Here is a 24412-nt window from a genome sequence, read left to right as displayed (position 1 = left end):
TGATGTCCTCATAACCCCAGTGTCATGTGAGATAAGTTCTCATAACTCCTGTACCATATGAGATAAGATTTTATAACTCCCTGTGCCATGTGAGATCAGTCCTCATAATCCCATGACATATGAGGTAAGTCCTCATAACTCCCAGTATTATGTGAGATAAATTCTCAAAACTCCTGTGTCAAGTGCAATAAGTCATCATAACCCCTAGTGTCATGTGAGATGTCCTCATAACTCCTAGTGTCATGCAGGATTGGAAATTATGGTGACAAACAGGAAGCAGGAGGATAAAACAGGTCATTTTTGAGTTGGCAGCTGTGATTGGTGGATTGGACCTCATCCGTTTTGTACAAGAGGTACTTAACCCTTGGACTGATTTGAAGATGTAATGTGTATTTAAGTCACCAGCCAGTTTTGGAAAGCAAACTTCACTCAGCTGCTGGGATGGTGCAAATGGCGACTTCTTTGGCCATTTGGTGATGCCATCTTCTTTGTTTTTGGCCAGCACTGCCCAGGTCAGCCCAGGGCTAGTGGACAAGGATGGTGACCAACATTCGGGGAAGGGTGGGGTGGGGGCAGGATCTGAGTGTTGTGAGGTTGGGGGAAGCTGGAATGGGAGTGGGAGGCCAATGCTTTGTGTGTGGGGTGGGGAGTGAATAGCGGTGAGGGGAGGAGAGGGACTTACTGCTCCAGTGTGTTGAGGGGAAGTATCTTTTAATTTGTGAATGGGCCTGGGTGGGGAGCAGGGAACGGGCCCTGTCATTCCACCTCAACCACTGCAGGCAGCATGTGTCACTTTGCTCCTTAGGGTGCTGGTTGGGGAGCTCCTGGAACCGCAGAAATGAATGGCAACTAGAATTCCCAGTTACCGTGGTGGGAAGGAGACAGTGATCAGATTTAGATTCAGATTTGTTTGTGATATGTACGTTGAAACATACAGTAAAACATGTCCTATATTCTCTGCGTCTGCTTACCTTTCTTAACCACTGTGATACAGAAAGGGCCATTCAGCCCATTGAGTCCATGCTGTGTCCATCGGCTCCATACCCCTCTTCCTCTACCCCTACAATTGATTCTCTTTTGTGCTCTCCCTCTTAATCTCTCTCCCTCTCATTCTCTCCCTTACATTCTCCCTCTCATTTTTCTTTCTCCCTCTCACTCTCATTCTCTCTCCCTTATATTCTCCCTCTCATTCCTCCTCTTTCTACTTCTCCATCATTTTTTTTTATTGAGATTCAGCATGGAGTAGGCCCTTCTGGCCCTCCGAGCCGTGCTGCTTTGCAACCCCCAACTTAACCCTAGTCTAATCATGGGACAGTTTACAATGACCAGTTAACCAACCAACCACTACGTCTTTGGACAGTGGGAGGAAGCCAGTGCACCCAGTGGAAACCCCACGCGGTCACAGGGAGAACGTACAAGCTCCTTACAGGCTGCGGCGGGAATTGAACCCGGGTCGCTGGTACTGTGAAGTGTTGTGCTAGCCACTACCGTGCCACCCTCACTACCACTCTCTCTCATTATCGCTTCTCCTTACTCTCTGCCCCTCTCATTCTTTTTTTGCGTGCTTTCTCATATGTAGCCATCAACTTCTCCTTGAATATTTTGATAGCCCCTTAAAAGACAATGTCATGTGATCAGCACATCCCTTGTGGTGCGGGAGGAACCAGAGTGCCACAGGGCACCTGCACCAGTCAGTGTGCGCAAACTCTGCAGACGTGGAGGTCTGGGCTGAGTCTGGGTCATGAGCGCAGGGTGAGAGCAGCACCACCCTCTGTACCACTGGGCTGCCCTTCTCCTGGCACCAGGGGCTGGAGGCAATCAGTGGTGCCCCCCCCCCCCACCGAGCCCGCAACACTGCTGATGCAGCTGAGACCGGTGCATTTCGAGGTCTGTCGGGAGAATTTATAGGGCTGAGGTCTGACTGGGCAGGGCTCGTCCGGAGATGAGAGTAGTGCTATCACGTTGTTTGTTCCCTGCAGAAGAAGGAAGAATTTGAAAGGCAGGAGAAGGAGAAGGAGAGCATCCGGCAGAGAGAGAAGGAGAGTTTCAAACAGAAAAAGCTCCTACTAGAGCGACAGGTACACGTTTCGATTTATTGATTATATAATGAGTGTCCTGTGTTTGTGTTCTCGGTGACATGGAAATCTCCCTGACTAGGTCTGGGTATATTACACTGACTCATATGCTGTGAAGTTTGCTGTTTTGTGGCCGCAGTGCAGTGCAAAGACATAAAGCTACTATAATTTACAAAATAGATGAATAGTGCAAAAAGAAAAGAATGATAAGGTACTGATCACGGACCACTCGGAGGGAAGAAGCTGCTCCTGAATCACTGAGAGTAGATCTTCAGGATAGCTCCTCTCTGAGAATGGGAACGTCTCGGAGGGCGAGGGTGCTTAAGGAGCACCTCCCAGAAATGTCCTTGATGCTGGGGAGGCTTGTGCCTGTGATGGAACTGGAGAGTCCACATTACTCTGAAGCTAACCAGTTACTCTGAAGTTAACAAGTTCCACGGAACATTAATAAACCTGATTCTGATTCTGAGCCTTCTTGCGATCCTGTGCACTGGAGCCTCCACGCCGGGCGGCAATGCAACCAGCCCGAATGACCGAGCAGTGCTTTAGGTGCTTTTGGTGAAGGTGAGCCAACTGGACAGCGAGATATTATTGAAGTCACGGGACTGCAGCAGGTCTGAACAGTTGGAACCCTGATGGTGAGGTTCAGCTTCATTTTGTAGACTGTCGTGTTGGGACGGTGCAAGTCCTGTCCACAAAAGCCCGGAGTAAAATTCGAGCAGGTGGGGAAGTCACGCTGTCAAATAGCACAGAACCAGGCCTTTCAGCCCATCAAGCTCATGCTACCCAGCAAAGAAGCTGTACAGCCTGCTCGCTTTTGTCAGTCAGGGTATTGAGTATAAAAGCTGGCAGGTCATGTTGCAGCTGTATAAAGCTTCGGGTAGGCCACATCTGGAGGTCTGTGTGCAGTTCCGGTTGCTGTACTATAGGAAGGAGGCTATGGAGAGGTTGAAGAAGATGTTCACTGGGATGTTGCCTGAATTCGAGTGTACTAGCCATGAGAGGTTGGACAAACTTGAGCTGTTTTCTCTGGAGTGTTGGATGCTGAGGGGCAACCTGACAAAAGCGTATAAAATGATGAGAAGCAGAGTTTGGGCAGAGAGTCTTTTTCCCACATGGAAATGTCAGGTAAACAAAGCCCAAATGTTTAAGGTGAGAAGTTTAAAGGAGTTTTGTTTTGTCCCGTGGAGTGTGGTAGGTACCTGAAACGTACTACTAGCGGAGCTGGTGGAAGCAGATGCAAAGGCAAAGTTTAAGATGCTGTAAAGTAGACGCAGGTGGGGAATGGAGGGATACAGACCATGTGTGGGGAATGGCATCATACTCACAGACTGACAGGTCGAAGTGCCTGTTCCTGTGCTGTTCTATGTTCTAAGTTCTAGGCCTGGTGATTCATGTGCTCGAACCCAAAGGGCCATTTAAAAAAGCGATTAGAGCCTAAAAATATTTAAAACTTAAATAAAAACTGAAGCACAATACTAAGTAGTTAAAAATGCAAAAGGGAACTGTGTAGATAGTGATAATTACTGAGACTGAACTAACTTGCTTCTACCTGCTCCTCTGCATGGAGAGTCTGTTGTTGACCATATCCTATCTGGTACACCACACGAAGGCACTGGAAGAACTCAGTAGGTCAGGTAGCATCTGTGGAGGGAAATAGACAGCTGACATTCACCTGGGTGACTATTACCTGTCAGCTCTTGCTCCACTACTTCCCTCCGCCTTTTCATACTGGCTTCTCCCCTTTCTTTCCAGTTCAGGAAAAGCATTTCTAACTGAAATCTCGACTGTCCATTTCTCTCTGTAGATGCTGCCTAAGCGGTTGAGTTTCTTCAGTGCATTTTTGTGTCGCTGTAGACTTGCAGTATCTGCAGTCTGTCTCCTGTCTCTTATCTGGTGCAAACTGGGTGGATTCCTCAGTGTAAGGATAAGAGAGTCTCTACATTTCTCTATACTGAAGCTGGCTCATGCCTTGAGAAATGCCAGGGAGTTCTGCATTCATACCATGTACACGGAAACCTCAACCTGCTGGGCGTGTCCCTGTGGAACCACTGGTGCTTCTGCACAAGTCCTGCAACAATTATTGTGTTGAATAATTGATTGGTCTAGGATAGACCATTTGGCCTGACATCTCCATGCCTCTCCCACCTTCTTTACTGCTCATCCATTTGGTTGTTGTTTGGGACAACATGCATTGCAGAACTTGTTGTCTGCATCATGTAGGTCAGCCCAACGATTGCACTTCAGAAAGGCATAGCTGAATGTAAAGAGCTTTGCAACATCCTGACCTTGTTTTCCTGTCTTAACTGCATTTTACTTGCTGTCTAGATGTCGGAAGGGAAGATCCGAAGGCCTGGTGATGTCAGTGTTAAGCCAAGTCCGGAAGTGGCCCAGTCTCCATCCCCCAGCTTTGAGTTATGCAGAACATACTTCAGTGCCCTGCAGAAAGCCATCGTGTCCTTCACTGACACCATCAATGGGAAGCAGCCGGCCGAGATTTTGATCAAACACAGCAAGGTTGTAATAAAGATCGGCCAGAAACTGGTGGACACCTTGTGCCAGGAGACTGGGCAAAAGAGCATTCACAAAGAGGTGCTCAGCAGAAGCAATCAGTTCTGTGGCTGCATGAAAAAGTTCGCCGTGGCAACCAAGAACGCAGTGATGCAGCCGAACCCGACAGCGGTGCAGGAAATGAAAGAGCAGGTGGCGGAACTGCGCCAACAGGTCGATCAGCTCAGGCTCTTCTTAGAACGGAATGCCGCCTCATAACGGGGCCAAATGAAACAAGGCAGGGCTTCCTCTGCAGAAGCCTGCTTCAGAAATACGCCCTTGCTGTGAATGAGACCATGTACTCTGTCTCTTGTTGTTTTACTCCAACCAGCTTTTATTTTCAGAAGATCAACTGTGGAGAAGATGGAGAAAATACCCTCCTTTACCATTAACCTCATAAACTCACAGTGTTATTTCAGTGTTGAATGGTTCTTGTGTGCCTTGCAGTAATGTTAAAGAAAATTATCTCTTTGTTCAGCCTAGTGAAGTACATATGAATGTTTATTAGAAAGGAGGATGAGATTTGTTTCAAGGTTGGAACATCATCTCTGTGCATCAGTCGTCTATTGTATCTTATCCTAACTTGTAATATCACACAAATGGTTCTGTCCTCACCACTCCAATAATGTGTGTCAGTTTCAACTGTCGTAATTATTACAGAAAATAAATTACATAACAAAGGTCTAAAATCTAGGCTACCTTTAGCAAACATTCTCAGCTCAGTACCTTGGTTACAGATTTCTAATTCCAGAAATACAATCCTGTAATTCTCATCATTAAGGAAATAATGCTTAGTTCTAGCTGCAGAGGGGCAATGCACAACATAAGACCATAAAAGGAGCAGAATTAGGCCATTCAGCCCATCAAGTCTAGTCTGCCATTCCATCATTCCTGATTTACTATTCCTCTCAACCCCATTCTCCCCGTAACCTTTGACACCCTGACCAACGAAGAGCATTATCGACCTCTGCTTTGAATATACGCAATGATTTGGCTTCCATAGCCGGACGATGCAATGAATTCCACAGATTTGTCACCCCTTGACTTAATAAATTTCTGCTTATCTCTGTTCTAGATGGATGTCCCTCTATCCTGAGGCTGTGCCCTCTGGCCCTAGACTCAGCTACTATAGGAAACACCCTCTCCACATCTACTCTAACTAGGCCTTTCAATATTTGGTAAGTTTCAATATCACCCCGCCCCCATTTCCTTAAACTACTGCGAGTATAGGCCCAGAGCCATCAAATGCTCCTAATATGTTAACTCTTTCATCTCTGGAATTATTCTTGTGGATCTCCTCTGGACCCTCTCCAATGCTAATCTTTTCTCAAATAAGGAGCACAAAACTGTTCACAATACTCCAAGTACAGTCTGACCAATGCCTTACAAAGCATCTTTGATCTTATAATCTAGTCCATTCCGGCCCTTTGAGCTGCTGTACTCAGCAATCCCCTGATTTAAGCCTACCCTAATCACAGGATAATTTACAATGGCCAGTTAACCTACTAACTGTTATGCCTTCGGATTGTGGGAGCAAGCTGGAGTGCCTGGAAGAAACCCATGCAGTCACAGGGAGAATGTGCAAACCCTTTATAGGCAGCAGCGGGAATTGAACCCAGGTCACTGATATCATAAAGTGTTGTGCTACCATACGGCCCTAAAATAGTCTATGCTTTTCTTCCTTCTACCAAAGTGCATGACCATATACCTCTCTACACCACATTCTATCTGCCACTTCATTGCCAATTCTCTCAACCTGTCCAAGTCATCCTGCAGACTCCCAGCTTCCTCAACACTACCTGCCCCTCCACCTAACTTTGTATCATCTGCAAACTTGACAAGTAAGACATAAATTCTGTCAAACAAATTGTTGACATATTACGTCAAAAGAAAAGGTCCCAATACCGACCCCTCAGTCACCGACAGCCAACCAGAAAATGCCCCCTTTATTCCTACTCTTTGCCTTCTGCCAATCAGCCAATCTTCTATCCATGCTAGTATCTTTTCTGTAAGCCCATAGGTTCTTAACTTGTTCAGCAGCCTCATGTGCTGCACCTTGACAAAGGCCTTTTGAAAATCCAAGTAAACAACAGCCTCCAACTTCCCTTTGTCTATTCTGCCTGTTATTTCCTCAAAGAATTCCAACAGATTTGTTAGTCAAGATTTCTCCTTTTAAAAACTATGCTGACTTTGGCCTATTTTATCATATGCCTCCAAGTACTTCAAAACCTCACCCTTAATAATGGATTCCAACATCTTTCCAACCACTGAAGTCAGGCTAACTGGCCTATAATTTCCTTTCTTCTGCCTCGCTCTCTTCTTAAAAAGTGAAGTGATACTTGCAATTATCCAGGCCTCTGGAACCATTCTGAAATTTAGTGATTCTTGAAAAATCATTACTAATGCCTCCACAGTTTCTTCAGCTACCTCTTTCAGAACTCTGGGGTATAGTCTATCTGGTCCAGGTGACTTATCTACCTTCAGACCTTCAGCTTCTCAAGCACCTTCTCTTCAGTAATAACAACTACAGTCATTTCTGCCCCCAGGCACTCTCAAATTTTTGGTATATTGCTAGTGTCTTCCATGGTGGAGACTGACGCCAAATACGTATTAACTTCATCTGCCAGTTCTTTGTCTCCCTTTACTACCTCTCCAGCGTCTTTTTCCAGTGGTCCAAAATCAATTCTCACCTCTTTAACTCTTTATATATTTGAAAAATCTTTTGGTATCCTCTTTGATATTTTTGGCTAGCTTATCTATTTCTTCTCTCTCTCCTCGTGTTGTTTTTAGTTGCCCTCTGTTGGTTTTTAAAAGCTTACCAATCCTCTAACTCCCCACTAATTTTGCTGCACTATATGCCTTCTGTTTTGCTCGTATGCTGTCTTTGACTTCCATTATCATCTATGTTTGTCTCATCCTCCATTTAGAATACTTCTTCAGCTTTGGGATGTCTCAATCCTGCTCCTTACGAATTGCCCCCAGAAACTCCAGCCATTGCTGTTCTGCCATCATCCCTGCTAGTGTCTCCTTTCAAACGACTTTGGCCAGCTCCTCTCACATGTCTCTGTAATTCCTTTTACTTTACTGTATTACTGATACATCTACCTTTATCTTTTCCCTCTCAAAATGCAGGGCAAATTCTATCATATTATAATCATTGTCTCCTAGGGGTTCCTCTACCTTAAGCTCCCTAATCAAATCTGGTTCATTACTCAACACCCAATCCAGAATCGCCTTTCCCCTTGTGGGCTCAACAGCAAGCAGCTCTAAAAAGCCATCTCTTAGGTATTCTACAAATTCCCTCTCTTGGGATCTAGCACCAACCTGATTTTCCCAATCTACCTGCATATTGAAATCCCCCATGAATATTATAACATTGCCTGCTTAACATGCCTTTTTAATATCCCATTGTAATTTATTACCCACATTGTAGCTACTGATTGGGGACCAGTATGTAACTCTTGCCCGGATCTTTTTACCCTTGCAGTTTCTTAACTCTACCCAGAAGGATTTTACATCTTCTGATCCTACATCACCTTTGTCCAAGAATTTGATTTTGTTTTTCACCAACAGAGACATGTTACTCCTTCTGCCTACATGCCTGTCCTTTCGATACGAGGTGTATCCTTGGATGTTAAGCTCCCAACCTTGACCTTCTTTCTGTCACGTCTCCGTGTTGCCCACAACATCATACCTGCCATTCTCTAACCATGCCACAAGATGATCTACCTTATTCCACATACTGTGTGCAGCCATATATAACACCTTCTGTCCTGTAGTCAGCACCCTTTTCAATATTGCCCCCATGTTACACTTCACCTTGTCCCACTACCTGCAATTTTGCCCTATTACCTCTCTGTCGATCCTTACAGTCTCATTAGCCACTGCATCGACTTGTATGCCAATGGCCCCATCCTCAGCTTCCATTGCCCAACCAGCTTAGATTAAACACTCCCTAACAGCTCTAGCAAACCTTCCCACAAGGATATTGGTCCTCCTCAGGTTCAGGTGTAACCCATCCTTTTTATAAGGCTCATACCTACCTCAGAAGAGATCCCATTGATCCCTAAATCTGAAACCCTGCCCCTTGCACCACTTCCTCAGCCAGTCATTCACCTGTACCATCATCCTATTCCTTCCCTGGTTAGCACTCGGCACTAATAATCCAGGGATTGCTACCTTGGATTTCCTGCTCTTTGGCCTTTTCCAAAACTCCCTATACTCACCGCACAGGACCTCACCCCACTTTCTACCTACGTCATTGGTGCCAATGTGCATGATGAGCTCTGGCTGTCCACCCTCCCTCGTGAGAATCTTCTGCTACCGCTCTGAGGCATCCTGGACCCTGGCACCTCGGAGGCATCATGCCATCCTGGCTTCTCTCTTACAGCCTCAGAATCTCCTGTGTGTCCTCCTAACTATTGAGTCTCCTATCATTAATGCTCTGCCTGACTTTACCCTTCCCCGTTGCACCTCAGATCCAATTAGTACCAAGACTTCTGGCTGTTCCTCCTCCACCTTTAGAATGCCGTGGACCCAGTTCGAGATGTCCCTGACCCTGGCACCTGGGAGGCAACGTACCATCCAGATGTCTCTATCGTGTCCACAGAGTCTTGTATCTACTCCTCTAACTAGGGAATTCCCTGTCTCTACTGTAGCTGTCTTCTCTCCCCTTCTCTTCTGAGCCATAGCACCAGTGCCAGAGGCCTGGTCACTGTGTTCTCCACCCCCCCCCCGCCCATAGGTTGTCCCCCTCAACAGTATCCAAAGCAATATCCTTATTATTGAACAGAACACCCACAGGGGTACTCTGCACTGGCTGCCCATTTCCTTTCCCTCTCCTGACAGTCACCCAAGTACCTGTCTCCTGTATCTTAGGGAACACAACCTCCCTGTACCTCCTATCTTTCGCCTCCTCAGTTTTCTATTGAGCTGTAGGTCATCAAGCTGCAGCTCGGTGGAAATGATGCAGACATGGTTATCTGGGAGGCTGGAGGTCTCCCAGAATTGCCAGATTTCACACAAAGAACACAACGCAGCCCTGGAAGCCATTCCCACTGCACTAACTGCACGAAGAATGAAGAAGAAATTCACCTTGCCCAAGCCCGTTGAGCCAAAGCCTCCACACTCTAATACTGGTCCATTTACAGAATGGCTGCTCTGCTTGTCCCTATTTTTATTTGCCATTGCTACTGAATTGCGATTCAATGGGGCCTCTGGAAAATGCCCGAGAACATTGAGTCTGGCTTTGCAGTGCAGAAGGGAGGGGGGAAAAGAGGAGAGTGGTAGTGATAGGGGACTCGATAGTTAGAGGTGCAGACAGAAGGTTCTGTGGTCGTGACAGAGAATCCAGGATGGTTTGTTGCCTCCCAAGTGCCAGGGTCAAGGATGTCTCTGATCGATTGCATGACATTCTGAAGTGGGAGGGTGATCAGCCAGATGTCGTGGTGCACATCGGTACCAATGACATAGCAAGGAAGAGTGAAAAGGTCCTGGACAGTGAGTATAGAGAGCTTGGTAGGAAGTTGAAAAGCAGGACCTCAAGGGTGGTAATCTCAGGATTGCTACCTGTGCTAGGTGCCAGTGAGGGTAGGAATAGGATGCTCTGGAGGAGGAACAAGTGGCTGAGGAACTGGTGTAGGGGGCAGGGTTTCAGATTTCAGGATCATTGGGACCTCTTCTGGGGCAGGTGGGACCTGTACAAGAGAGACGGGTTACACTTGAACCACAGGGGGACCAATATCCTTTCAGGGAGGTTTGTTAGTGCTATTGGGGAGGCTTTAAACTAGATTTGCAGGGGGATGGGAACCAGAGTGTCAGAGCTGACAGTGTGGCTGGGGTGAAAATAAATGATGTTGAAAGTTTAAGCAAATCCGCTGATAGAAAGGTTGTGAGTGGTGGTAAAAATCTTCTGAGGTGTATATATTTCAATGCTAGGAGTATTGCGGGGAAGGCGGATGAGTTGAGGGCGTGGATTGACACGTGGAATTATGATGTTGTAGCAATTAGTGAAACTTGGCTACAGGAGGGGCAGAACTGGCAGCTTAATATTCCAGGATTCCGATGTTTCAGATGTGATCGAGGCAGAGGAATGAAAGGTGGGGGAGTAGCATTGCTTGTTAGAGAAAATATTACAGCAGTGCTCAGGCAGGACAGATTAGAGGGCTTGTCTACTGAGTCCTTATGGGTGGAGCTGAGAAACAGGAAAGGTATGGCCACATTAGTGGGATTGTATTACAGAGCACCCAATAGTCAATGAGACTTGGAAGAGCAAATCTGCAGAGAGATAGCAGGCAACTGCAGGAAACATAAAGTTGTGGTGGCAGGGGATTTTTAATTTTCCATACATTGATTGGGACTCCCATACTGTTAGGGGTCTAGATGGTTTAGAGTTTGTAAAATGTGTTCAGGAAAGTTTTCTAAATCAATATATAGAGGGACCAACTGGAGGGGATGCAATATTGGATCTCCTGTTAGGTAACGAATTAGGGCAAGTGACAGAAGTCTGTGTAGGGGAGAACTTTGGTTCCAGTGATCATAACACCATTAGTTTCAATTTGATCATGGACAAGGATAGATCTGGTCCTAGGGTTGAGGTTCTGAACTGGAAGGTGGCCAAATTTGAAGAAATGAGAAAGGATCTAAAAAGCGTGGATTGGGACAGGTTGTTCTCTGGCAAAGATGTGATTGGTAGGTGGGAAGCCTTCAAAGGGGAAATTTTGAGAGTGCAGAGTTTGTATGTTCCTGTCAGGATTAAAGGCAAATGGAATAGGAATAAGGAACCTTGGTTCTCAAGGGATATTGCAACTCTGATAAAGAAGAAGAGGGAGTTGTATGAAATGTATAGGAAACAGGGGGTAAATCAGGTGCTTGAGGAGTATAAGAAGTGCAAGAAAATACTTAAGAAAGAAATCAGGAGGGCTAAAAGAAGACATGAGGTTGCCTTGGCAGTCAAAGTGAAGGATAATCCAAAGAGCTTTTACAAGTATATTAAGAGCAAAAGGATTGTAAGGGATAAAATTGGTCCTCTTGAAGATCAGAGTGGTCGGCTTTGTGCGGAACCAAAGGAAATGGGGGAGATCTTAAATAGGTTTTTTGCGTCTGTATTTACTAAGGAAGCTGGCATGAAATCTGTGGAATTGAGGGAATCAAGTAGTGAGACCATGGAAACTGTACAGATTGAAAAGGAGGAGGTGCTTGCTGTCTTGAGGAAAATTAAAGTGGATAAATCCCCAGGACCTGACAGAGTGTTCCCTCGGACCTTGAAGGAGACTAGTGTTGAAATTGCGGGGGCCCTGGCTGAAATATTTAAAATGTCACTGTCTACGGGTGAAGTGCCGGAGGATTGGAGAGTGGCTCATGTTGTTCCATTGTTTAAAAAAGGATCGAAAAGTAATCTGGGAAATTATAGGCCGGTGAGTTTAACGTCAGTAGTAGGTAAGTTATTGGAGGGAGTACTAAGAGACAGAATCTACAAGCATTTGGATAGACAGAGGCTTATTAGGGAGAGTCAACATGGCTTTGTGCGTGGTAGGTCATGTTTGACCAATCTGTTGGAGTTTTTCGAGGAGGTTACCAGGAAAGTGGATGAAGGGAAGACAGTGGATATTGTCTACATGGACTTCAGTAAGGCCTTTGACAAGGTCCCGCATGGGAGGTTAGTTAGGAAAATTCAGTCGCTAGGTATACATGGAGAGGTGGTAAATTGGATTAGACATTGGCTCGATGGAAGAAGCCAGAGAGTGGTGGTAGAGAATTGCTTCTCTGAGTGGAGGCCTGTGACTAGTGGTGTGCCACAGGGATCAGTGCTGGGTCCATTGTTATTTGTCATCTATATCAATGATCTGGATGATAATGTGGTAAATTGGATCAGCAAGTTTGCTGATGATACAAAGATTGGAGGTGTAGTAGACAGTGAGGAGGGTTTTCAGAGCCTGCAGAGGGACTCGGACCATCTGGAAAAATGGGCTGAAAAATGGCAGATGGAGTTTAATACTGACAAGTTGGCGGTAATGCACCATTAAGCTGGATGCCAGCCGCTGTAAAACAAGATACAGACAGAATACTGACAAGTGTGAGGTATTGCACGTTGGAAGGACAAACCAACATAGTACATACAGGGTTAATGGTAAGGCACTGAGGAGTGCAGTAGAACAGAGGGATCTGGGAATACAGATACAAATTTCCCTAAAAGTGTCGTCACAGATAGATAGGGTCGTAAAGAGAGCTTTTGGTACATTGGCCTTTATTAATCGAAGTATTGAGTATAAGAGCTGGATTGTTATGTTGAGGTTGTATAAGGCATTGGTGAGGCCGATTCTGGAGTATTGTGTTCAGTTTTGGTCACCAAATTACAGGAAGGATATAAATAAGGTTGAAAGAGTGCAGAGAAGGTTTACAAGGATGTTGCCGGGACTTGAGAAACTCAGTTACAGAGAAAGGTTGAATAGGTTAGGACTTTATTCCCTGGAGCGTAGAAGAATGAGGGGAGATTTGATAGAGGTATATAAAATTATGATGGGTATAGATAGAATGAATGCAAGCAGGCTTTTTCCACTGAGGCAAAGGGAGAAAAAAACCAGAGGACATGGGTTAAGGGTGAAGGGGGAAAAGTTTAAAGGGAATATTAGGGGGGGGCTTCTTCACACAGAGAGTGGTGGGAGTATGGAATGAGCTGCCAGGCGAGGTGGTAAATGCGGGTTCTTTTTTAACATTTAAGAATAAATTGGACAGATACATGGATGGGAGGTGTATGGGGGGATATGGTCTGTGTGCAGGTCAGTGGGACTAGGCAGAAAATGGTTCGGCACAGCCAAGAAGGGCCAAAGGGCCTGTTTCTGTGCTGTAGTTTCTATGGTTCTATGGTTTCTATGATTAACACTTCTCTTTAAACCTCTCGCCCTGCCTTGTGTGTAGCTTCCTCTCTCAATTCGACTGGGCCACCAGAAAAAGTCAAAGACCACAAACGCTCCTTTTTAAATCTCTCACCTCAACCTGTGTGTAGCTTCCTGTCTCAATTTGATTGGGCTGCCTAGAAAGAGTAGAAAGCCAGCAGACCCCTGAACTCAATGATTACCATACCTTGCATAATTCTTACCCAGTGTTTTTCCTTTGCTTGCCATGGGTTTGTCTAATTCCAGGTATACACTGAGTGCTAGAAGCAGAGATGGGTCCAGGTTTGATCAGAAACCTGTGGGGTGTGAATGGAAAAATAAATATCATGCCTCTATGGAAATGGAGGAGTAGAGAGAGGGAATGCACGTTCTTAACCACTCCTTTAAAATATCCTTGCTTGCTTGGGTGAAACCTGATTAATTTATTTAGAGATACAGCACAGTAAAAGGCTGTTCAAGCCTAACCAGTCTACGCTGCCCAATTACACACTTGACCAACTAACCTACCACCCCATGCATCTTTGGAATGTGGGAGGAAACCGGAGCACCCTGAGGAAACCCACATGGTCACAGGGAGACCGTTCACACTCTTTACGGACAGCAGCAGGCTGCTGGCACTGCAGTAGCATGATGATAGTACGTTCAGTTATGACGCACATCATTGTTAAATATCCGGCCAACGTTCTATATCTAGGTTCACATAAAGAATTTCAGTGCAATTCCCACTTGAGGAAAGTTGGGAGATAGATGGGGATAAGGGAGATTAGAAAGAATATCAACTTGCTTACACAACACAGGATGTGGGAAAGCAGCTCCATGATGTCCAGGTAAGATGCAAGCTGAAGTTGCAGTTGCTCCTGTTTCGGTTTCCCTAAAACTGAAATGCTCCAGACAATGCAGGAAGCTTGATGTTGCCCAGCGATATAAAGGGATTTCAACAAAGCACACTGCAAAATACTATTCGGAGATTCCTACATAAAATTAGAATAGTTCAAAGAATATATTAATTCCTGTACAAGCTGCACATGAAATGACTCAGTGTAACAGTAATAATTAAGGAGTTCACTTTGAAAATGTGCAGTTTTTAAAAATAATCTCTTCAACAGTGATTTTTTAAAAAAAACATGACCAGTCACATTCCTGACCACTAACCAATCGGCCTTTAATATGCTCCCATGTGTGGAGTTCAGGACTTTGTGCCTGTGAGAGTGAAATGTAAGAATGGTTTAGTTTGGCAGCCTTCAATGCCAAGAAGTCTAGACAAAGAGAAAAAGAAGTAGGTGTAAGATTTAGGAAGCTGAAACTGGATAGGGGGCTTCCACACACCCGCCACTCTCTATGTGACAAATTGCTCTGTATGCAAGCTGTTTCTTGGGCATGAAGTTGTCGAGTGTGCCTTTTTCAAAGTAGAAGTTACTACAACTTTCCTTGAGTGCCCTCAACCACAAACTGCTCTAAAAAGCCATCTCATAGACATTTGAGAAATTCTCTCACTTGGGATCCAGCAGCAAACTGACTTCCACAATCTACCTGCATATTGAAATCCCCCACGACCATTGTAATATTGCCCTTTTTACATGCCTTTTCCATGTCCTGTTATAATTTGTATCCCACATCCTGGCTACTGTTTGGAGGCCTGTACATAACTCCCATCAGTATCATTTTAACCTTGCGCTTTCTTAACTCTACCCACAAGGATTCTATATCTTCCAATCCTATGTCACCTCTGTCGACGGATTTGATTTCATTTTTTACCAACAGAGCCACCTGCCTACCTGCCTGTCCCTTTGATACAGGTGTATCCTTGGAGGTTAAGCTCCCAGCTATGATCTTCTTCCAGCCACATCTCAGTGATGCTCACAAAGTCATACCTGCCAATCGCTAACTGCACTACAAGATGATCTATCCTATTCCGTATACTGCATGCATTGAAATATAAAACCTTCAGTCCTATATCCATCACCCTTTTTGATTTTGCCCCCATGTTAGATTTCACCTTATTCCACTGACTGCAACTTTGCCCTATCATCTGCCTATCCATCTTCACAGTTTCAATACACGCTGCATTGACTTATATACCAACTGCCCCATCATTCTTGTTCTCCTCCCCATGCCAGCTGCACTAGCAAACCAGCCCACAAGGATATTGGTCCCCCTCATGTTCAGGTGAAACCTGTTTTTTGTACAGGTCATATCTATCCCAATGATCCAGAGATCCAAAACCCGCCCCCCCCCCCCCCCCCCACCGCACCAGTTTCTCAGCAACTCGTTCATCTGTACAGTCATCCTGTTCCTGACCTGACTAGCACGTGGTATGAAGAGTAATCCACAGATTACTACCTTTGATTTCCTGTTCTTCAGCCTTTTGCCTTAACTCCCTATATTCACTGCACAGGACCTCTTCACCCTTTCAACCAATGTGCAGCATGACCTATAGCTCTCTCTTGAGAATAAACTGTAGCCACTCTGAGAGCCTAGTACCTGGGAGGTATCCCACCATCCTGGCCTCTTTTTCGCAGCCACAGAATCTCCTGTCCATCCTCCTAACTACTGAGTCTCCTATTACTACCTCACTGCCTGACTTTACCCTTCCCTGCTGAGCGTTAGAGCTGGCCATAGTGCCACTGGCTTGTTTGCTGCTGCCGTGCTCTGATGGGTTATTCCACCCCCCCCCACCCGCAGTATCCAAAGAGATATTCTTTTTGCTGAGGGGAATGGCCACAGGGGAACCCTGCATTGACTGATTACTACTCTTCCTTTTAGTGTTCCCCTATCTACTATCTGAAGCTTGCACTCTGGGTGTGTCCACCTCACTAAAGAACTCATTTTTGACATTTTCAGCCTCCCGGGTAGTCCTGAGTGCATTCAGCTCCAGCTGCAGTTCCTTGACCTTGTCAGTCAGGAGCTGGAGTTGGGTACACTTCCTGCAGATGTAGTCAATAGAGAGACTGTTAGTTACCCTGAAACTTGATATCTCACAGGAGAAGCATTCCATTGCTTGAACTACTATCATGTCCACACTTGTTATGCCTCTAACTTCTCAAACCTAAGTATCAGTCTGCGCCTGTTCTCGTCTGAACCTGTTGAGCCAAAGCCTAACCACTTTTTCCACTCACACAATGGCTGCTATGCTCAAACCCCACTCCTTCTTGGCTCTTGCTAATTAACCCTAGGTACCTTTAAATGAAACACTCTCCCGCTCTGCGGAAAGTCCTGACAGGCTCTACTCGCTTTTTAAGACTGGCGTGTGAAGTCCACAAGGTACTGCCTCCAACTTGCTCTGCAGACTGAAGTGCAAAACCCTACACAGTATTCCATTTGCCACTTCTTTCCACGACTTCATTTAGAGGTTCACATCTTCCTTTATAGGGCATCAATTGCACTGCTGCCCAAGAAGATTAGAGTGTGCTGCCTCAATGGCTATCACCCAGTAGTACTCACATCTACTATGATGAAGTTCCTTGAGAGGTTGGTCATGGCTAGAATTAACTCCTGCCTGAGCCAGGACCTGGACCCACTGTATTATGCCTACCGCTACAATAGGTCTACAGTGGGTACAATTGCACTGGCTCTCCTCTTGGCCTTGGACCACCTGGACAACAGCAATATGTATGTCAGGCTGCTGCTTATTGACTATAGCTTGGTGTTCAACACCATCATCCCCGCAGTACTAATCAACCAGCCTTCAAAACCTGGGCTCCTGTACCTCTCTCTGCAACTGGATCCTTAATTTCCTCACTGGGAAATCACAGTCAGTGCAGGTTGAAAGTACCATCTCCTCTTTAATGGCAGTCAGCACAGGTGCAAGTCAAGGATGTGTGATTAGCCCACTGCTCAACTCTCTTTACACCCATGACTGTGTGGCTCGGCACAGCTCAAACCCTATGTTCAAATTCACCAATAACACAACCGTTGTTTAAAAGTTCAGAGTAAATTTATTAACAAAGTACATGTATGTCAGCATATACTACACTGATTCATTTTCTTGTGGGCATTCAAAGTAAATGCAAAGAAACCCCACAAGATTCAATCAAAAACTGCACACAGGGATGGACAAACAACTAATGTACAAAAGAAATCAAACTGTGCAAATACAGAAAAAGAGGAGAAAAATAAATAACAAACATTGAGAACACGAGCTGCAGAATCCTTGAAAGTGAGTCCATAGTTTGAGGAATTAGTTCAGTGTTGGGGCGAATGAAGATATTCAATCTGATTCAGGATCCTGATGGTTGCGGAGTAATAACCCTTCCTGAATCTGCTGCTGTGGGACCCAAGACTGCTGTACCGTCTTCCTGATAGCAGCAGCAACAAGTGAGCATTGCTTGTATGGTGGGATTCTTTATGATGGATGCTGCTTTCTCGCAACTGTGCTCCTTGTAGATGTGCTCAATGGTGGGGAGGGATGCACTGGGCCATATCTCAGATGGTGACAAAAACGCACACAGTACTGAGACTAATTGGCCCCTTGAGTGGTGTCACAACAATAGCTTTGTACTTAACACCAGTAGGCCCAAGGAATTGATTGAGGATTTCAGGAAGGGGAAGTTAAGAAAGCACACACCAGTCCTCGTTGAGGGGTCAATAGAGGAAAATGTGAGCAGCTTCAAATTCCTGCACGTCAACATCTCTGAAGATCTATCCAGAGCCCGAAATAAGGACCCTCAGCAAGAAGCATGCCCTCTTCTCAGGGAGGAGGTGTGCAGCCTGAAGATACTCACTCAATGTTTTAAGAACAGATTCTTTCCCTCTGTCATTGGGTTTCCTAATGGCCCATAAACCCAATCTAGCTATTTTAATCCCTTTTCGCACTACTTTTTAAAAATATTTCTTATAGTAACAAGGCTTTGTTTTAAACATATGGGCACTGTGCTACTACTACAAAACAAATTTCATGACGTATGTCAGTGACAATAAACCTGATCTGATACTGCAGTGAATATCAGCATGGTTCACTCTGTCAACATGTCCAATTACTTCTGTAGACTTCCTGCCTCCTTGACATTACCTATTCATTCAGCCACCTTGGAATCGTAAGCAAACTTGACGAGATTACTCATTATCCAGATCATTAACTTAATGTGAAAAGTAGTAAGAATCAGAATGAGGTGTAATATTACTGGCATATGTTGTGAAATTTGTTGTTTTGCAGCAGTAGTGCATTGCAATACATAATAAAAAACCTAAATTACAATAATATAGTTAAAAATTTTAAATTAAATAAGCAGTGTAAAAAGAGAGCCAAAAAAAAGAAAACACTCCGAGGTACTATACTCATTAACCATTCAGAAATCTGAACGTAGCAGGGGAGAAGCTGTTCCATGGGCTTTTATCTTGTCCAGCAGCTTTATGTGTGGCACCTTATCAAGGTTATCTGAAAATCAAAGTAAGTAACATTCACCAACTCTCCTTTATCTAACCTGCTTGTTACTTCCTTGAAGCATTCTAACAGACATGCCAGTCAAGAGCACCTTTTAACAAAATCATGCTAACTTTCTCTTATTTTATCATATACTTCCAGGTACCCAGAACCTCATCCTTAAAATTCTCTTACCCAGCTAAAAGGTCAAGCTAACCAACCTACAATTCCCTTCTTAATTAGTAGTGACCCAGCTGTGAATTTTCAGTGCTCTGGGACGCTACCAGACTCCACTGATTCTTAAAAGATTGCTATTAATGCCACCACAATCTCTTCAGCTACCTCTTTCAAAACTCCAGGATGTAATCCATTTGGTCCAAATGACTTATTTACCTTCAGATACCCCAACACCATCTCTTTAAGAATGGCCACTACACTCACCCCTTCCCCAACTCACACATTAACATTTCTATGCTTGTAGAAATCCAGCCCAGTTCATGCAAACAACACACACAAAATACTGGAGGAACTCAGCAGGCCAGGCAGCATCTAGGAAGGGTACAGTCAATGTTTTGGGCAAAAACCCTTCAGCATAACTAGAGAAAAAAAGCTAAGGAGTAGATTTAAAAGGTGCCGGGGGTGGGGGGCGGGGTGTGGCAGGGATGAAGTAAAAGGCTGGTAAATAAATTGGTGAAAGAAACAGAAGGCCATGGAAGAAAGAAGAGGGAAGGAACACCAGAGGGAGGTGATGGGTGGGCAAGGAGATAAGGTGAGAGAGGGAAAAGGGGATGGGAAATGGTGAAGGAGAGGGGGTGGGGGGCATTACTGTGAGTTCCAGAAATTAATGTTCATGCCATCAGGTTGGAGGCTACCCAAACAGAATACAAGTTGTTCCTCCAACCTAAGTGTGGCCTCATCATGACAGTGGAGGAGGCCATGGATAGACATATTGGAATGGGAATGGGAAGTGAAATTAAAATGGCTGACCACTGGGAAATCCCACTTTTTCCAGGCAGAGAGTGTAGGCACTCAGCAAAGCGGACTCCCAATTTATGTCGGGTCTCACCGATATACAAGATGCCATACCAGGAGCACCAGACACATTTAATTCCACTTCCCATACGTCTATCTATAGCCTCCTCCACTGTTGTGATGAGGCCACACTTACGTTGGAGGAACACCACCTTATATTCCATTTGGGTAGCCTCCAACCTGATGGCATGAACTTTGATCTCTCGACCTTCTGGTAATGCCTCTACTCCCTCTCTCTTTCACGATTTCCCATTCTCCCCCCCCCCTTTTAAATTTCCTTGCACACCAATCGCCTCCGTCTGGTGCTCCTCCCCACTTTTCTTTCTTCCATGGCTTTCTGTCTCTTTTACCAATTTACTTCTCAGTGGCTTTACTTCATCCCTCCCCCTTCAGACTTCACCTATCAACCTTGTGTTTCTCTCTCTCCTCCCACCACTTTCTAAATCTACTCCTCACCATTTTTCTCCACTCCTGCCAAAGGGTTTCAGCCTGAAATGTCGACTGTACTCTTCCTAAATGCTTCCTGGCCTGCTGAGCTCCTCCGGCATTTTGTGTGTATTATTTGGACTTCCAGCCTCTGCAGATTTTCTTATGGTCAGTTTACAGAAATTCCTCACTTTAAGTACATGTTGATGTGCAGTTGATTCGAAGGGATAGCTCCCAGACCAAATGCAAATTCAACTAGATTTTACGAAACCAAGCCATTTAGTCAAAGATGAGATGGAGACATAGATAATGCCTTCAACAGAAATTAAAACATGAGACTTGCTTTCCAAATAACTTTTATTCATTGCCAAAGTGTACTGAACCGATGGGTGGTCTTTATTTCTATTTACCCGTGATATACTCAATAGACATCACTGCCATATCTCATCAGTACATCTCAAGGGAAATTAAATTAAAATAAAATTACCTAGATATGTATCCACCACTCTCAGTCAACCACCAGCCAGCCGGGATTACAGAATACACATAGTTACATGCACCAGCTAATAACTCGGTTGTAGTCAGGAAGCCCCCTCACAACGGTTACAACCAATAATCCACACCATGTGCTAGGCTGAACCCGTTGCTCTTCTGTTTCACTCAGTTCTGAGCCATTTATTCACGTTATCGATACTTGTTTACATTCTCCATACAGAAGTTATAACAAAACTGAAATGGCTCCTATGAACCACTCCTGGTCTTTCATAGATCTCCAGATGTACAAGAAACCATCCTCGGCTAATTTTTTTTTATTACTGGGTACAAAGTTAACAACCCTACATTTGTGTCTGCACCACTGTGTACAACATTCACTGAACAAAATGAAAGTTCATTTGAACACTTTGAAAATGTATATAAACTGAGAACATGACTACAGCAAAACGGGATGGTGCAGCAGCAGTTTTGCAGAGAAATCCATAGTCCACTGGGGTTGCCCCATTGATTGTGCTACTTTTTGGGCATATAGTGTTATTGGAGATGACCCAAACTATCCAGACCATTTATTAAATGAGCAGATTCTAAAAGTATTCACTAAATCTCACTTGGGTAACACGAGGCTTACAGTTATCTGGGTTTCCCTTGCTTGCAATCTGGAAAATATAACCTTGTACGGTTTTGGTGCAGACATTTATCAGCAGAGTAACCTTTGTGACCATTGTTTAGGGATTTGTAATTTCATTAACTTCACAATGGCTCTCTTGGGCAGAGGTTCACTACATTCATGTTCTTAACTGCAATGCAGCATACAGTGGTGATGCAATATGAGCGATATAATTAGTCTCCAAATGGAGATATACTGAGTCAAACATCAAAATACATTTTGAACTAATGAATATGGAGTTGTCTCTAAGGGCTCATTTGATGTAGCTTGCTGTCATCAGCCATAGGCAAGTTGGCCATTACGCCACACATCCACAATCCTGGAACACAAACCTTGCAACTGGCATTGCACTTTCTACACCAGCAGCTTCAAAACTGAACAGTAGGACAGGTTGTACATTTACACAAAGCAAAAAGAAAATACCCAACCAGGGTGACACAAACGCAATAAACAAAACTCCAATTTAATCTCCCCTTATTCTCACCTTCCCTACCCAATTAATCTGTCTATAAATGGAAGACAGATGTAAGCAGAATTTATTTAAAGCATTAGGAATTTGTTTTGATCTGTGAACTGCAGTTATGAATGTTAACTACATACTCCACACCCCTTTGAAGGTGAAGGCAGAATAACAAAAACTGCAATACTGGCCGTCAGTCTTTAGTATATAGAATTTAGATTTTTTTTATTTAAAAAAATTAATGAGAACATAGAAGAAAATTAACTAGTTCTATTTTGGAAAACAATATTCAAGTCTCCTTCAGTAAGAGAAACCTTGCCTTAGGTTTAAACAAAATAGCAGCATTGTACTATGCTGATAGGTCAACTTTTTTTGTTTTCAATTGCTAGACATCTGGAAACAGTGAACAAAAAGGTTACCAAAATGAGAACTGTACCACATTACAATATAGACAAGAAAACACAAAGCCTAAAAACATATTGTTCCAAAGAACCTGCAAAATGGCTCATTTCAAAATGCGCAAAAGTTAAGTCTCATTCCTTTTAAGCGGTGACATTTTGGTGAGTAGCAAGTGTTGAGTTTTGTTTATCTTTCATATCAGTGCAAAACAAGTATGTAACTACAGTGCAGATCTTCAGTAAAGGAAGTGTTGCATTTTTTAAATAGCTTACTGTGTGGTTAAAGGCTCACTGTCACCAGGATTTTCTTCAGGGGGAAAGCCACAATCTGGACTGTAAACAAAACTGCTTTCTCTCCTCACCCTGTTCCATTCCTTAAATGAACACAGGTCATTACAGTGGAGGACCAGTGCTGGCATAATGACACTATCATACTGCCAAAAGCCTGAATCTATTATGGAGTCTGCAACATGAGGGCTCTGGTCTTCTTGGAACAAGGCAAGAGGGCTTTTTTTTTTTTTAAAAAGAGGTTTGCATCTATCTGAAGAAAACCATCAACGGAACAACAGACATGTAACAATCTCAAATTAATTATGTAGCTATATTAAATTGTACAAGTTGTCACAGCATTAACATGAATATTCTTTGTTTTCTCTGAACCTTTCAAATAATAAATAGAATTCTCAGCTAAACCAAAGAGCTGGGTTCTGAATGCATGATTTTGTTCCTACTTAATCATGTAGGTATTATTTTTGTTCAAAGCTACTTAACATCTTATTACAAACAGATCCATGGTAACAGATTGTTATGAGATTCCACCTCAGAAATACAATGGATCCAACACAGAAATATTGTCCTTGTAGAATTATTAGGAAGGAAACAGTTTCCTCTTCAATACTGGTGAAGTCTGATGCTAGCTTTGTCCACAGGGTGACTGTATATTGCAGCAGCTTCTGGCCAGCAATCACAGTGTAAAGTCTAGTCCATGGATTCAACATTCCTGTTCAAATCACTCCCAGGCTTGGGTTGGGAATTCATTGACATCTGTCATTACCTCAGTTGGCACTTCCTTGTGATTGTACATCAACTTCAGCCTCATCCTCAATGGGTGCTTCAAAAGCAAAACAAAACCTTAGATCAGTCTTCAGTATTAGGCACAATTACTATACCTCATTGTTTCCAGGAAACTTCAAATGGAAATGAAAATTCACTCCACAATATGAATTTGGTGCTTTATGATTACCCTAGTAGCGGAAACAACTACAAGGCAAGGCATCAAGCTCAGTTACGAATGGTTCAAATAGAACAAAGACACAGTTCCTGCCACTTCTATACAAACTCAATTTTGTATTTACAACAGGTCTCATCAATGTAGAGAAGGCTTCATTGGAAGCACCAGACACAATAGATGACCCCAGCAGATTTGCAGATGAAGTGTTGCCTCACCTGGAAGGACTGTTTGGGGCCCTGAACGGAGGTGAGGAAGGAGGTGAATGGGCAGGTGCAGCACTTTGGCCACTGGCAGGAATAAGTGCCAGGAAGGAGATTAGTGGGGAGGGACAAATGGACAAGGGAATCATGGAGGGAGCTATCCCTGCAGTAAGTGGAGGGGGCCGGGGGGGGGGGGCAGGTAAAGATATGTTTGGTGGCAGAATCCCTTTGGAGATGGCGGAAGTTGCAGAGGATGATGCGTTGGCTTCAGAGGCTCATGAGGTGACAGGTAAGGACAAAAGGAACTTTTACAATTTACTCAAAAGGAAAAGTACAGCAAAACACCATTTGAATACTAGAAAGAGTGGGGAAGCGAGAGATTCTCTACTGCATTTTCATTGGAAGTTGTCATAGGAGGAAACATCAGAGGAGAGTTCCAATATGCAGAAGGAACAATCCCTTTTGAATATTGAAGCTGAACTCACTTCCTACAGGCAGTTATTTGGCTCAAATTCTTTTCTTAAAAGCTAAGAAGGGAGAAAGATACAGGTGTTTGGCCAGGGGAGATTCTTGTACACCAACTTTATATAGCAATATGTCGTTACAAGGAATAATATTTTCTACC

At 44.1% G+C, this 24412-nt stretch overlaps 2 protein-coding genes across 10 annotated transcripts in view; one reads left to right on the top strand and one right to left on the bottom strand.

The window, feature by feature from the left end:
* The window catches only part of LOC140185146 (cas scaffolding protein family member 4-like), a 120505-nt gene extending 115201 nt beyond the window's left edge, over positions 1 to 5304 (top strand). For all 7 annotated transcript variants that reach the window (XM_072238576.1, XM_072238568.1, XM_072238534.1 and 4 more), the window contains 2 exons: positions 1980 to 2078; positions 4404 to 5304. In XM_072238576.1, the coding sequence (XP_072094677.1) occupies positions 1980 to 2078; positions 4404 to 4844 (540 nt within the window). In that variant the 3' untranslated portion in view covers positions 4845 to 5304. The remainder of the gene's footprint in view (positions 1 to 1979; positions 2079 to 4403) is intronic.
* A 15188-nt stretch (positions 5305 to 20492) lies between these two features.
* Positions 20493 to 24412, bottom strand: part of LOC140185134 (AP-1 complex subunit gamma-1-like) — a 134676-nt gene continuing 130756 nt past the window's right edge. For 2 of the 3 annotated variants that reach the window (XM_072238471.1, XM_072238483.1), the window contains one exon: positions 20493 to 23467. In XM_072238471.1, coding sequence (XP_072094572.1) covers positions 23366 to 23467 — 102 coding nt within the window. In that variant the 3' untranslated portion in view covers positions 20493 to 23365. The remainder of the gene's footprint in view (positions 23468 to 24412) is intronic. The other variant, XM_072238493.1, reaches the window with a different exon arrangement.

The sequence above is a fragment of the Mobula birostris genome, chromosome 2 (assembly GCF_030028105.1).
Source record: "Mobula birostris isolate sMobBir1 chromosome 2, sMobBir1.hap1, whole genome shotgun sequence".
Taxonomy (NCBI): domain Eukaryota; kingdom Metazoa; phylum Chordata; class Chondrichthyes; order Myliobatiformes; family Myliobatidae; genus Mobula; species Mobula birostris.
Note: the sequence above shows the minus strand (reverse complement) of the source record. Positions and strands in the feature narration are given on the sequence as shown.